We start from the raw sequence: 16520 nt of genomic DNA on the forward strand, positions 1-16520 counted from the left end.
TCGTATATATTCTTTGTACTTTTTTAGTACTATTTAAATAAATACACACAAAATGAAGACTTAATCCAGTAGCCTAAAATCTTATTTTACTTGGAGTGGGGAGTCCTCATGGAGGCAGGCATTTTGAGATCACATAACCTTTTAATCCACTTATTATCTTATTATATTAACACTTGCACAATAGTGTATTCTTAGACTCAACAGTGTATCGTATCGATACAGCGCTAAAAGAAACTGAATGTTGCGTTTGCATGACGTCCACTTCACTATGTGTCAGTATTAGTCCTAAAAGTGTCTGTTGTAGCAATGTTTTATATCGTATGAATGTGTGTAGCATAAATGAAATTGTCATGAGACTTAAGTTGCATTGCTTCACTGCCCTTTATTCAAACCCTCTCCTGTGGCTTTTAGATGCATATTAGATTGAAATCTTTGTGGAAGTAGTAGGTCATCCAGGTAATTTTTGCCTACTGTTTTAAGTATGCTACATGAATTCAGTTTTTCACCTGCTGTACAGTAGGGAGGTAGGCATATTCAGATGCGGGGAATGTTGTTTTATAGGCTACTTACCAGTGCTAACTGTTTCTCAGACACTTGACAACCTTTCCTTGTTGCCAAAGGCAAAACTGAATATCTGTATGTGTGTTTTCTATTTTAAGTCTGTAGGTGGAATGTATGTTTTCTCATTGACTGCAAGCATTAACCCCCGGTATGAGTAGTTGACAGTGTCTCTGTGTGTGTGTGTGTGTGTGTGTGTGTGTGTGTGAGCTTCATGCTCACAGCAGATATTTGAAGAAGAGTGGGCTCTAAGTCTTCTCTCAAATGTGAATATAGCTCAGTTTTCTGGCCTCATGTCTGTGGCTCTTCTTCTATGTTCTGGGGACATATGGCCACCATCTGCTTGGGCCTGGCCGCACTAAGGTACACATGCTGGGCCCCAAGCAGGAGCCTCTGGGTCATGTTAACCCATAAGATGGACCATCACACCTGCAGGATGAACAGAATATCAATTTGAACACAGAATAAAGTCATGTTTAGTTTTACACCTCGGCTGCTTTGAGTATATAGCCTTTTGATAGTCCTTTTTCTAGTTTCTTTAATGTTCTTTAAAGCCTCATTTTCTCAAGGACTTGTTTTGGTCTGGTCAGGTTTGAGAAATATTAAGAATTAAAGCAAAAGTAGGGAGAAAGCAGACTAGCTTTTGTGAAATACATAAAAGCCATTGTCTTATCACATTCCTCACATGTCTTTTTGGTCTCACGCAACTCTCTGTCACAGTCTGCCTCTATACAATTCTCCACATCATCTCTGTCCTTCCCTTCTGTCCCTGTAAAGCAGATAAGAAGCATGTGAGGAGAGTTGTGAATAGGTCACTGAGTCACCAGTGGCTTTGAAATTCCTTGATTGTTCCCAGCAGTGACTGACTGACACCAAGGCTTGAGGGCCAAAAAGTGCTTGCGTCATGACCCCGTCCAGACCACATTTTACATGCACTTTGCAGCTTGTTGCTCACAACGTGTTAATAAAGTATAATTAATAATGATATAAATAATTATAATCACTATGAGCATTAATAACGAATTACTAATAATTATATAAAAATGTTAAATATATATATATATATATATATATATATGTATATGTATATGTATATATATATATATATATATATATATATATATATATATATATATATATATATATATATATATATAAACATCATAATCATGTCATTAAGGTACAATAAAAGGTAAAATTGACTATAAAACTACAATTTAAATTAAATATAATTAATCATTATATCATATATATATATATATATATATATATATATATATATATATATATATATCACAATTAATTATAAAATATTAAACAAATGACACAATTACAATTTAAATAGAATATAAAAAATTATATATGAATATAAATATGATATAAAATAACTCAAACATTGATGCTGTATTGAAATCATTCATTGGGCAGCATCTTATGTGAGTTTTGCATATACTGACAAACTGAAATTGTAAATGTTTTCTTGCACAACATCTTTCTGTGATACATTTTAAAATGTGAAATGCTGTTTATTTTACATTTTAACCCATATCTAGCATTAAAATTTAATTGCTTTAACAACTGGTTTGATGTGTCCCTGAACACTAAAGACCAGTCAGATGTGTGTTGTACAAATGTAGCATGTTGTAAATCATCAGGACCATGTAGAGGGACAAAGGGAGGGCCTAAAGATATGAGTATTTCATCTGTTGATTTAGTTGTTATTTGATTGGTTGGTTTTGACTCTCCATGTCTTTTGCCGTGATGAGTCAGAGAGCACAGATGGAGAGCAGGAGCTTGCTGCAAAGCAGCATGGGACTTTCTTTTGATCCTATTATATGATTTGAACATTGTTAATTATTTGGAGAGTGCTGGTCTTTTGGGGTTATTTGTAATATTTGTGCTAAAATAACCTTTGCAGTTGACTGAAGACCTTTAGCTGACTATGTGAATAGGAGTGTTTTGTGTAGTAGTCTTTATGGACTGAAGTGCAGTAAAGTGCATTTTTGTAACTAAAAGCATGATTCTAGTACCTTATAGCTTTTTTTTTTTTTTTTTTTTTTTTTTTTTTTTTGCAGCAAGACGATAGTTCATTTCTAAACAGTTACTTTCAAAGTAATGAGCTGCTTTTTTATGTATTTGCAGTGTAGCGTGACAAAGACACTATTTATGTATTTATTTATTTATTTTTCTCAAGTTTACAACCAAGCCAACTGAAGAAGCAGTCAGATAAAATCTACTAGAATGTCCTTTCTCTCTCTCTCTCATATTGAGAAGTCAGATTAATTTGTTCATTCGAACGTTTCAGTTAAATGAACCAGTATTGAGTAAGAGCCCTTCGCCCTTCAGAATCCTGTCCCTTCCTTAATGCTTCATCGAAAAATAGTGTTTTATCAAAAGAGCTTTGATTATCTAAGCTGACGAAAGACCAACCTAAAAAAAAAACAAAGACATGTTTAATTTGTTCAACTGCTTTTTCCAATGATTGACTGTAGAACTACTTTACATTATTTGTAGCTTGGGAAGCTACAGTTTCTAAGCAACACGCAGCACACATGCTTATTACAGTGGCAAAGTACGTTTCCTTCTGACTTCTATTGCCAGAGACAGAGATTGAGCACAAACCACTTGGGTTTTGTGCACTAGAAAGACCCTTTACCCTGCTAAAACATTCCTGCTTGTGGGAAATGAACTCTGTCCTATCTAAACCCATGCCCACCAGTGAGTTATTAATGGGTTAATGTGGAAATGGAATTGAAACACTTCCCCAGCAGAATGAAATGTCATCCAGTGATAGAACTCTTGGCCAGAATCTCTGCGGTTTGGAAATTCAGTGTCCTTTTCCTAAAAGTAATCTCATCTGTCAATCATCATTCACATAGAGGCTGTGTCCGGGTCAATGTCACTCAATCCTCTTACAGTCCCAGCATGCCCTGCACACAGTCTCAAGGCAAACAATGTTTTGCACACATTCTTTTATTGCCAAAACTTGTGTTGTTAGAAAATGTGTTTGAGGTCTCACTCATGGACCCTAGGGAATCATTTCTTCTCCAATTTACCAAGATATATTACAAATAAAAAAGGTATTGATATGTATTTTAAAATAGATTTACATAAAAGTATTTTTGATAAGCTATATAAGTAAGCTTACCTTATTTCCCTTATATTTTGACAATTTTATGCTCTGTAAGAAAACAAAAAGTAGAAAATCTGAATTCTAATTCTCTAAATTCAAGTAAAACACCTGTGAAGAAGCAATAGAGAAAATAATAACATCATAATTTTTTACAGACTTTTCGATTTCAATTTAAATATGTTATATAACAAATTAATTTGAAGGCAAATATATTTATATATTAAATATATTTTAAATATATTTTAAAATATATTTTGCACCTTGAAGTACTTTTTATAATATACTTTGACATTTAAAGTCTAAATTAAATATATTTTCATATGACCGTAGGCCACGCTGCATACATTTAACATCTTTATTTAATTAAATATTACTTTGTGCTTTAAGAAAGATTTAAGCCTTGATTGTTTTTTACCTCAGAATACATTGACCTTTACATCTTTGGCACCGGAGGTATAAAAAGTGAATTTACAGGTTTGCATAAAAGAAAAGTTTATTAAATCGAGCTCTACAGTACCAGTATGTATCACGGCCCTCATTAAAATCTCCATGTGTCCCTTGTTGATCATATTGCTTCAAGCTGATGTAAAATGTCAGAAAGGCAAAATGTTGCCCGTACCCGCTGCAGCTGTGAACCAGTGTTTGTTCTGAAGAAGGGGGCATTCACCTCAGTTGTCATGGTGAAGGAGAATTGCTTGAGCAGTATTTTAATGATTTAGCACTCGAGGCATAACCCTGTCTGTCTCCACATTTGAACTCGGATTGTCCATAATGATATTTATTCGGCCTTTCAGTTCTTTTTTGATACCTAGTCAATGGATAGTGCATTGATTTCCAGCTACTGCCTTTATAATATGATCAATGCAGTATATTGTTTGTAGCATATTTCATAATGGCAACGTTGAAAGGTTTTCCTCTAATGTGAGATGAAGCAACCCCAATTTCTACATAATATTTATGCAAGTCAAAAAAACAGCACTGTATGACCCACTTTTTGCAAGAAATGACCAAAAACAGAAGTGTTTAGTGGTCTAATCTAGACATATTTGACCTAATTATGGAGCTATCAGTTGATTTAAACTAAATGGATAGTTTAGCAAAAATGCATCTGCATGCATTTACAGTAATTAAGCAACATCTTGCCTCATAAATTGTGATACAGAATTGGTGTTTACTAACCATGTTTTAAATGGTGCAAACAGTTGAGAATTTTGAGAATTCCCTCATCAGAGTTTATCATTTTACCGAGACACCAAAAACCTTCATGCAACGGTCTATATATTTTCCATGGATGTGCTTGAAACGCGCACATTTTTATTGCATAAAGTTCTGGAACTTTCAGTAAACTTTCAGTCTAACTTTTCAGATGTTCTTTCCATATAATGCTTTTAATGCATGACTCAGATGGAAATGTCAAACTGTCATGTTGAATGGCAATAAATAGACATGCTCTGAATATTTTCAAGCTGTTATAAACTCAAGTGCATACGAGACCCGCTTATCTTATTTCTTCAGGGTTGTTCTTATCCTGAATGCAACATTTTGGAAGCAAACACACCCTTAAGTAATATTTTGGGAGGTACAGTCACAGACCACCTAAAATTTTAGTTTTTTGACACTGCGCATTTCGTATGCGCCCACCTCCAAATCCAGCACATCCCCACAACCCCTGCTCTCTTTCCACCAATCATGTGCCTGCTGGGCAGCTCTGCCCTGTTGCTATGGAGACTTGGCTGTTAATATTCTGTACGAGTCTCACTTTGATAAGAGACCGACCGTGCACCGTAGAGAAATCGATGGGACTTTCCTCCAGCAAATATACAGCATTGCAGAAAGGGGGAAAAAAGAGAGAGAAATTGAAAGCGAGCTAAATAGTTTTGTTGTCTTTTTTGTGACAGGGCTGGTTCCCTTGCTGAGTTGCGATTGAACCGTTCCCTCAGTAGGATAATTTAATTAAGTTGCTGGAACAAAGCTATTCTGAACCCCTTTGAAATTTAGAACAATTCTGTCAAATTTCAATTTGATATTTTCTGCAAAGGTTGATTGTCAGTCTTGGAATTAATCTGTATTCTTGATATTCCATGACTCCGGTAACAAAGCATGCGTTGGAATGAAGATTTGACATTTTTTTTGCCAATAACTTATTACTTCAACAGCTGTAGGAAATCAAAACAAAGTGTCTGAGTCTGCACTCGGGAGAAGAAGTGTGTTTCTGTCACCAGAAAAGGATGGGACATATTGATTGTAGATCTAATCATTCAGTGCAGTGCAGAGCAGGGGATTTCAGGCTAGCTAGAATACACCACACTTCTTCATCCTGGCAGAACCGCCACTTACAGGCAAGCCAAGAAAGAGAACAATCTGTTGTAGTGCGAAAACTGTGGGAAAACTCAATTGGCTGGTGTGCACAAATGCAAATCTAATGTATACCCTCCGCCCCATTTGTTATGTATGAGACTGCATTGGAAATCTGGCTTTAAAAATGTAATTCTATCCTAAACTGAAATTCTTCTTCAAAAAAAAAAAAGTAAACAAAAAAGCATTATGAAGCAAAATGGAATAGAGATTTTGCATTGTTTCTAGGTCACTAATTAAATAAGTGATGTGTGAAATTGATTGTATGAACTTGGTTGTACAGATGGTAAGATGATCTTCCACTGAACCTCAAGATGCTCTTGATTATCTCAAATCATGCTGGAGACCATGATCATCTGGTTTTACACAAACTTGTGGAGTGTATACAGCTCGAGTGCTGCTGTTATTAAAGCAAAACCAAGGCATATTCAATTCTAGGACATTCATAGTCATTTTTTACTCCAGTAATAATATAATTTGTAATGCAAATGAGAAGAAAAATTACAATCAAAATAGAAGCATTTATTCTTTGGTCTCAGACACCGTTTATGGTGCCACTCAAAGACTTAAGGTTAATGTCTTAATGCATCTATTTGTAGTATTTTTAGTGTAATGCAGCTTGAAACCAGCATCAGCATATGAATAATCAATTTTGGCATTTAGCTAATACAATTCACCTGCACTTATAGTGTTCATTTTGCTTCCATCTGGTTGGCTGACATTCCTCTCCATTTCCTTATAAAGAAATAAACTGGCTCTTTAAGAAGTGACAGATGTAGCGGCAGAGGGGGATTATATGATAGTCTTTCGAAGTTCTGAATTTACGATCAATGTTGTGGCGTCCAAGTCATTTTTGGATATTGCTTAAATTTCTCTAAAACCAGCAGAGAATTATGGGCCCATCTTCATGGCAGTAATACTGCACATAATGACTGGTCCCCAAAGGCATACGTCTTATAGCCTTTTAATGAGATTTTAATGTCCATTAAAAGTATTCGCTCATTTACTGACTGAAGATGCCGTTTTATCAGTCAGTTGTAGCTATTGTTATAAATACAGATGTGCCTGCGCAAAGCATTTTTAACAAATGACTTGAGTTGTCATCTGACTCTCTGAATGGCTGCTACTAATGCTAGCTGTCACTTTGTGTTCCATAAAATATTGTAACTTTTATTGCATAGGGAAAAAAAAGAAGTCTCAAAAGAACACTTGTGACAATTTAAGGTGGACTCTTTTTTGCAGGTACTGTACTTTAGCAGGGTTAAATATTTAATATTAGAAGAAGGGGGAAAATATTTTACTAACCCATTTTAACACAGGATATTGTCTTATTTTGTGAATAAATTGGATTTCAGAAGCACAGGATTACTTCTGTACTACGAGCAATGTGGTATTCAGGTCAGTGAACAGCTTACAGTCAGGGAGCGTTTTTTGAAAAACTGAAGATTTGACTTGTGCTCAGGCATATTCTTTGCAAATGTTTGTTTTGCCGGAAGTTTAATAAAAAAAGGATATACCTGTCTTGGCTAACCAAGCACCATAGACATGAGGACTGTAGGTACGTTTTTTTAAAACAAGGACGTGGGGATTCAGGCTTAGAATTATATGACATCGAAATGTCCATCACCATGTATTCTGAAGATATTTTTTCCAGCTCAATCTCTTCAGGTGTCCATTAAGTATCAGTTTACATGATGGTCTTTGAAATTAAGAGTGTCTTGTACAGAGCGTTTTCACACTGTTCCTGCGATAGAAGGCTCTCTGTGTTCCTTTCACTTCCCCAGCTATGACTGATGTGTCTAGCAGTGTTTGTACTGTATTATTTATGCCATTCTATCTCAAACTTAGTTACTGCAAACTGTTCTTGAGTTGATGGCATTCTTATGACTCAGTGTCCTCTCCCATTTCACTATACAAGTACAGAGGACGTTTTAATATCATATATATCATGCTAAGGAACATTTGTAGGGAAGTGTTTTGCCACCATTTGGCCAAAGTCAACCTTTTGAAGGGCAAAAAAAAAAACACTTTCCCTCTGTATTCTCAGTATCCTCTCAGTAGGGAATACAAGTGCATGAAAAAGACAACATGCTTGATACATGGTGAGGCTGCAAAGCTGGAGTGACGAGAATGTTCCACCACACATTTACGTGATTTGATCTGGTTGCATGAACATGCAGGGAATCTTTTAGCGTCTGTAATGACATTAAAAAGTTAATGTGCTGAGAGTATAGAGGGAGAGAGAGTGAAGAGTTTCAAGAGCAGGGAATGTTGATTGGGCGGAGGGGTCATAAAATATTGAGGCCTGTTTTTTGTTGTTTTTTTCTCCCAGTGGAGTGCATATTTTTGACCCAAGCGAAAGAGTCATGAGAAGATTTCTAGCAAACGAAAACTGTCCATTTCTCTTGCCGTGGCATTCTGGGATTTATCCCTGGTTGATGACAGCTTTCCAACTGGGTGTTCTTTGTTTTTGTCTCTGAGAAAAGCAGATTGTTAGACATGCTCTGATTTAAACACTTTAGAATAAACACTTTATAAAAAAGAAAAGAAGATAACATGAAAATATCTAGAGAAAATACATTTATATATATATATATATATATACTTTGATAATATCTGATAACTCTAATTCACCTTACCATGTAAATAAAAAAAGAATAATTTCAATTTATATTATATTTTATAATATTTAGTTACATAAAATATATGTGAATTTTTATTTTTATTTTAAATAATTTATGTAATGTGTATGTTAACAAAATATATGTAACTTTTTTAAGTAAAATGTGTGAATTACCTTATTATGCCATAAAAATAAAAAAGGTAAAAAATTAAATAAAAATTGTTTAGATTATATATATATATCACATTTATATATCAAATTTTTGTTTCTGGTATGTGTTTTATTTAGCAGTTTTGGTTTGTCAGTTGTACCACCTGTTTATCATCCAAACTTTTTTTTCCTGTAACTGAACTGATTTTGAAAGCTCAGTTAAGTTGGTATATTAGATTCTAGTGCTCCTATTTCATTCAGATTTGTAAACTTACATAAGTACCATCCCATAATGCATGTAACATTGTTACCCTATTTTTCTATTAGAAGGTTATGGCAGCCACAGCTGGCAGGTTTTTGTAACTGTCAAAAACAGGTCGAGCAATCCCATTTAACTTCCTGGGGATCCTGTTTTTGGACAACAACATCTTCTCTCACCTCTCACTCAACTGTACAAAAAACCTGCAGCAAAATACTGCAACTACTGTATCTGTTCTGGTTTGTACGATATTCTGCGGTTTCATTAGACACCGTGCACATGCAAACATTTACCCCTCACGCAGTGTTGCGGCACTCGTGTTAAACCTTCATGAGACGATAAAATCACCCAAGACAAAGCATTCCCTCGCTTGAAGTCCCTTCAGAATTCCTTAAAAGCATCATGTCACCCATGAACAACATTGTGTGTCTTGACAAAGCATTCAGCTTGTCTCCCATCTGGTGAATACTGCACATCCTCCATTATGCATTAACTCACTAACCACAAAGAGATTCGCAGCAACCAGAACTCGCCGTTCCAGGTCATTTTAATCATGGTGTTATGAAAACTTCATGAGTTTCTGTGTTTCTTTCCCTGTGTTGTCTTGTGCGAACGGTGTCATTCAATATACAACAGGATACGGGATGTTTACCCACCGCTGGGAGACTGACAACACAAATCCCTTTAGATGAAATTCAGGAGTATAACCTGCTTAAAATAGCTTCCTGATAGGTTCTTGCTTGTTTGTGTGCAGTGTTGGAGAATGTTACTGTTAAAAGTATCTTGTTTAAATATTGTGCTTTTTGTATAAAACTGGTAATGCTATTAGTATATGTTATCATTAAAGTTTAGTCAAAGTAATGCATGTACATTAGATTACTTTGTGTGTTTTAGTCAAAAGAGTGTTGAGAGACGGTACATTATAACGGTACTAACGCCTGTTTCACATATACTCCGTCTGCAGTGCGTATGCAGTCCGTGTGCGTTACGTATGTGGTGCAGAAGCTTTCACACAGGACGCGTTTGCAGTCTGCTACTGATCCGCGACTGTTTGGTCCACAAACACAATATTTGTTTATTATTTTTATTTCAAATCATGTTCAAAAGTAAAAATAATAAAAATAAACTTTTTCAGCAATGTGACTCTTTTATCACAGTACAGTAACAATTTTTCACAGACATTAGTTTAAACTCAATAAATATAAACAACTTATTCTACGTGCATTTGACTTCTACGTTTCTATAATAAGCTGCTCAAGCAAGCGGCAAAAACATTTAAATGCAACATTTAGCCTACTTTTCTTGTTAGGCTATCACAAATATTGTAAATTAAAACACCACTCTCGTGCCTATTTGCATTTAAAACTTTATTACAAGCAATCCCACGCGTCTAAATGAATTTAGTTTTTCAGCTTCCATAAAAGTGCTTATATTACTTTGCCTTGTTTATCTAAAGGTGCTCTTTTTCTTGTTTTAAACTAAGCCAAAAACCCATGTGTTGAGTGTGAAACACAGTAGGCTTTAATTAGTACACATATATTGTGAAATTACTGCATTTCTGTGTCAATCCATGTTCATTTTTACCGTGAACAATGCACTGTCACTTTAATTCAGTGCATGCAGCACAGCAAAAATAGACTCGGTACGTAAACTGCTGCAGACGCTCCGCTTCTGGAACGCACTGACTTACCGCAACCGTGTGCAGTGTGTACGCTGTAATCCGTTAACATGGGTGCGTAAAAAAATACAAACGCATACGCACTGCAGACAGAGTATGTGTGAAACAGGCGTAAGAATTTTCATTTTTTGGTTCACTACTGTCAGTAGGTGGTGACAGTTAACTGTCTTTATGAACAAGTCATCGGAATCAATTACTCAGCTGATTCATTCAGAAGCCATTAATGGGACTGCCTTTGTAAGTGATTCATCCAGAAGCACTGATGCATTCAAGATTAAATCATAGAGCTGCTTTTATGAGTGAGTCTTTTAATAATTTACACAACTGACTCAAATCAGCTCTCTGGTTAATTCTGGGATGAAAGAAGTTGCGGTCTTTATGAGCAAGTCAATAACATAAATCCATAAGGAGTAAATTAGATAACTGCTAATTCATTCAGCACACTGATTCATTGAGGAATAGAACAAGTGGAGTCATTGAATCGTTTCCTCAACCAGTTCATTAAAAACACTTATTCATCCAGGAACTAATTAGATGACTACCTTTATGAATGAGTCACTGAATCATTTTTTAAATAAATTCATTCATGAACACTAATACATTCAGAAATGAAACATTCCTTTTTTTAATCAGTGAATTATTAAAATATTCATTCAAGAACACCACTACTGAGTGTTTTTAAGAGGTTCATATAGATGTCAGATAGATGTCACCACTGACAATACTGTGTCTGAAATCTTAGTAACTCGATATGAACTAGTTTATTCACTAAAGCAATATTGCTTAAATGTACTAGACTGACACACTACAAAGCAAATGGCTAGAGATGTCTGAAAGACAAATAATTACAGATATTACCCGTTAATTACTCTAATTAAAAAAACAGTTCAGAACCTAAATATAGTCCCAACATATGAAACCTTTAGCTCAGATAGCTGCTTGTCTGTCTTGATTCACCGGTGGCTGAGCTCAATATCCCATCTGTCTTTGCCTATTCTTCCATTCAAAAAAAAGCCTTGGCAGCAGCGCTGTGAAGTAATTTGATTAGGATTATTGAATGAACATTAGACGACCAGGGCTCTAGCCAGTACATGCTGCTGAACTCACCTGTGGGCGCGTGGTTTGTTGCTTGAAAAGGGTCCAACACAAAAACAGAGGTTTGAATTGCTTCGGGGGTTGTTGATTTGCCTCTTAAACAATGATAATGTCATAACACTTAGTTCTCAAAGTCTCTTGGTCCCATTACAGATGTGTTTATATCTGGTTTTGGCTTGTTCACATGTTTATTTATATTTGATTGTCTGATCTTTGGCCCACAGGTGTATTGAGCCTGCCGGACAGTCTGAACCTGCACCGTGACCAGCAGCGAGCAGGGAAAACTGGAGAGGGCCATGCATACAGCCAGGCTGAACTCCGCACCATTGAACAGTCCCTCCTGGCAACCCGCGTTGGGAGCATTGCAGAGCTCAGTAAGTTCTCATGCCAAGAAATGTGTGTTGGTTTGGTTAAAGGCCTATACACAACCATTCAAACATTTGGGGTTGGTAAATGTTTTTAAAATGTTTTTGAAATAAGTCTTTTATACTCACCAAGGCTGCATTTATTTGATCAAAAATGCAGTAAAAACGCGAATATTGTGAAGTATTATAATTTAAAATAACTGTCTTTTATTTTAACATATTTAAAATTTGTATTTGTTCCTGGGGTGGTAAAGCTTCATTTTCAGCATCAATGCTCCTTTTTTCAGTGTCACATGATCATCCAGAAATCATTATAATACACCGATTTGTTGCTACATTATTAATAATAATAATTATTATTATCAATATTGAAAACAGTTGGGCTGCTGCTAATATATATATATCAGTTCTGGATTCTCTAGTGAATGAAAAAAACTGCCTTCATTTGAAATGGAACATGCCTTACCTGTCACTTTTGAACTAATTATGAATTAAAAGAAAATAATAATACTGACCCTAAACCTTCGAAGGGTAAGTTATCAGGAAAAAATGTCTTGTACTTTGTAAAATGTTTACTAGCAACTATTATTACGTCTCATTCTAGAGAGAATTTGATTGGAGGAAAAACTGTGTAGTGCAGGATTAGTCATCAGTGTTTTTGGTTTCTTTTTCTGAGAAGATAAAGAGTGTTTTTAATACATATAACCTGCTAAAAGCAGACATTGAGTCAATGTTAAAATTTAGTCAAAATATTTATCCTGGTCCCTATGGTATTTAGCAGTGACCCTGGATTGGTGTCCATTCCTTGTCAGGACCCTGAGCTATTTAACATCTGGATGATCCACTGACTTCCACTGCTGTTTTTAGTCTCTTGTGTGGGTGTTTGAAGCCAGCGGTCAGCAGCTGGAAGGCCCTACCCTAACTGAGCGGGGTGTGTCTCCCTGTAGTGTCCACTGAACCGTCGTCTTGTATATTTATCTTGGTGATGGTGGTTAGCTTGTGTGTGGCATTGAGTTTCAGAGCCTGTCCATACATCATGCAGCCAAGGTTATTTCATAATCATAGCAAACACAAACAACACCCAGTAAGTCAAGATGCAAAAGAGAACAACGTCATCCACACTGATTATGTCTCCTCATGTGTGCCTGATAAATGAATACATGTGACCTCACTGAGGAGGGGAAATTTGATGTGTGCAGAGGGACTTGAGTAAATTACAGAGAGCCAGTGACCCTTCTGTCACTCTAATCAACATTGCGTTCTGCTGGGAAACAGACTCAAGCAATGTGAAACAATAAAGCAAGAACTGCAACCAGGCTATTGCTTGCTTGTTTTCTTTATTTAATTGATTTTGATCACAAGAACCAAGAACAATTCTAGGTCATATTTAGAACTATATATAACATTTAGCTTCAAGACAAGTTCTTAAGTAAGCTAAATTGTTTCACCTTAATACATAATTGTATATATAATTGTTTATTTGAATTGTATATTTATTAGTATTTATTATCATATTTAAAACTACAATAAACATAAATTGGACAGTTGATTAATGTATGCAATCGTGTGTATTAATTTGTTTTTTTTAAATAATATTAAATATATACAATATTAAATGTGTGTGTGTGTGTGTGTGTGTATTTAAAGCATTTTTGTACACATTCTCTTTTTTTAAATAGTGCTCAATACTAATTTATATTGAATACTAAATCGACCTAGACAGGCACAGCATATTAGGTGGATTATTTGGAAAGCTGCAGGGTATTTGTGTTATTGAATGTATGAAGTATTAGCACAGATGTGAGGTTGCTGTCATAATGCAGCATTGGTGATGTAATCATGCAGAATATTAGCTGTTGTGCCAACAGATGAGGCATAATAATCAGATGTAATTGTCTTTTTCCTCCTTGCCAGCCTTGTGTACACAATGCACGATAAGCATTTAAATATTGATTGCAAACCCTTCAAAAGCCACCTAATTGACCATTAACTAATTATGGCTCATTTTCACACTGTGTAACGAGATATAAAGACCTGGATTATGCAAAAGCTTTTTTGGTTGATGAAAAGTTCCCATGCATATTCATGTTCCTGTTGAATCATCTCAGTTTTGGCTAAGTGAAATAACATTTCTGTCTACTCTAATTATCTCATGGTGTCCTTATCACAGACCTATAACTGTCAGTGGGGTGTAATGCATAACAGTACTTGTTAGTGAGTGACCAGTATTTTTCATGAGCGTCCCAGCATCTCTCAGTATGATACCACATACACCGCTGATTAAAAGCAGATTAACTCTTTTTCAAATCAACTTTGTCATAATGATCACTAGTGTATCCATGACAATCTAAGTAAACAAGCACATATTTTTTATAGTAAATGTCTCTAAGTTCACGTTCTCCTTCAAGCCCCCTGACAAGAATCATCTGTGGTATTTTACCCTATTTATTTCTCTCAAAAAGTACTCCGAATTATTTTCTGTTTATATGTGAGAAGAAGCTCCCTTTACAATATGGCCGTAATTCAGACATCTGTCTCTCCACTCACTCCAAGAATCCCCTGAAGAGTTTGGCCTGTACTTAGCTTTCTCATTGGTTTTCTAAATAATTCCCAGCTTTATTTATTTTATATATTTATTTATTCACACCTTGAGGTATCTTTGAAGAATTTCCAATGCATGTTTTTAAAAAGTCCAAGCTCTTGCTTTCAATATTTGGGCTAAAACAAAATGAGAAGCATGTGAAATTTATTAGTTTCATTTACCAGAGGCCTTTAGGTTATGCATAGGAAATTAGCAATTTCAGGATATTAATCAAACCACAATCTTGACAATGCAAAGAGAATACCCGTCACTGCTCTTGGCGGGATAACTGAAGTAGCTTTATTAAGTCTAAATCGAATATTAACACAAAGTTCTAAAACATAAAACTGGATGGCTATAGTTTTAATTATAGACCTGCACCTTAGTCAGTAGACCAGGGACTTTATTTTATTTTTTATCCATAATATTTTTCATTCTGTGTAATTAAAACAAAGATTCCTCTGGTTTAAGATGTGAGCTTAAAATGCACCAATTAAAAGTTGGTTGTGACTGGCTTCATGAAAATGACTTTACATGTCAAGTTTGTAAGCTAACGGTTTTTCTTCTTCTAGTTATAGGGTTCTAAATTATAGCTATTATATATAGCTGAAGATGTGTCATTTTTTTCTAGCTTACACTGAAATGTCACCAGCAGTATTGATAATAAGGATGTCCAATGTCTGCGAGAGAAGTGAAATCATCTCCGTTTTGCCTGTAAGCGAAGATGGTCCAATCAAGCCCCTTTTTCCCCATCCTCTGTGATGTTTCCTGATGGGCCTGAGCAACCCGAAAAAAAACCAAGTGCCACTTCAGTATCGGAGCAGCTGTTTGATGCTAATTTACACTGCACCAACAGACATGTTTGCTGGGTTTTGTCGCATCATGTTACTCAGCATCTGTTACTCTTGTTTTTGCGGTCGCAGAATGTCTGAGATGTGACGTATTGAAATTACTTAATTTTAAGTCATTTCTAGGTGAAGAATTATAGAACAGAGAAAATTTGAAGTATAAGGACAGGGTGATTATTCAGGTAGGGGCACATTTGACTATATAGATTCCAATAAAACTTAAAGAAAGTAGTCTAACGTCTTTACTGTCACTTTTGAAGTTTTATTTCTTCTTAAAACTCAAACTTTCCCTTAAAGTTCTTCACTAAAATAAAGAGTGATCACTGGTGTGATAATTAAACTTATTGTGAAAAGTACAAAGTCATTTTTAAATAGCTCTCCTTAACTCCAACGTTATTTGGGCTGTTCACCTCTTTTGTGAGAAATGAAGGGGAAAAATGAACAGCTCCAGTTTTTACAAAAGACACACCACTTGCTCTTTGGACTGCCTAATAACTGTAGTTAAGCAAAGTTTAGAAAAACTCAGTGTAGCAATTTGCAAATGTAGATGCTCAGACATTTTTCTCAATTACTTTCTTTCTGTTTTCTAGGGCACAATGTCCTTTCAACCTGACATGTCTATCATTTCTTCACCATTTATTTCTACCCGCCGAGATACACAATTTCCCCTCTGACTCCTTGACAGCAGACTGTGGTATAAAAAAAAAACAGCTATTTGCCAAACACACACTCGCATACACAAACTTACATGTACATTTAGACGTACACAGCTACTGCCAAGTTGATCATCTGTCTGAAAGCTTTCTGTCTAAAGGGTACATGCTCTGAACTTTACTTAATCCTTGTTCAAGCATTTTTGTTAGTAATCTAAATGA

General features: G+C 35.4%; 1 protein-coding gene across 3 annotated transcripts in view; it reads left to right on the top strand.

The window, feature by feature from the left end:
• btbd11a (BTB (POZ) domain containing 11a) overlaps nt 1-16520 on the top strand; it is a 115691-nt gene that overhangs the window by 64449 nt on the left and 34722 nt on the right. For all 3 annotated transcript variants that reach the window (XM_052554948.1, XM_052554946.1, XM_052554947.1), the window contains exon 2: nt 12076-12225. Coding sequence is in view for 2 of the 3 variants with exons in the window: in XM_052554946.1 (XP_052410906.1) it covers nt 12076-12225 (150 nt within the window). In the remaining variant the exon portion in view is untranslated. The remainder of the gene's footprint in view (nt 1-12075; nt 12226-16520) is intronic.

This window comes from Carassius gibelio, chromosome B4, assembly GCF_023724105.1.
Source record: "Carassius gibelio isolate Cgi1373 ecotype wild population from Czech Republic chromosome B4, carGib1.2-hapl.c, whole genome shotgun sequence".
NCBI lineage: Eukaryota > Metazoa > Chordata > Actinopteri > Cypriniformes > Cyprinidae > Carassius > Carassius gibelio.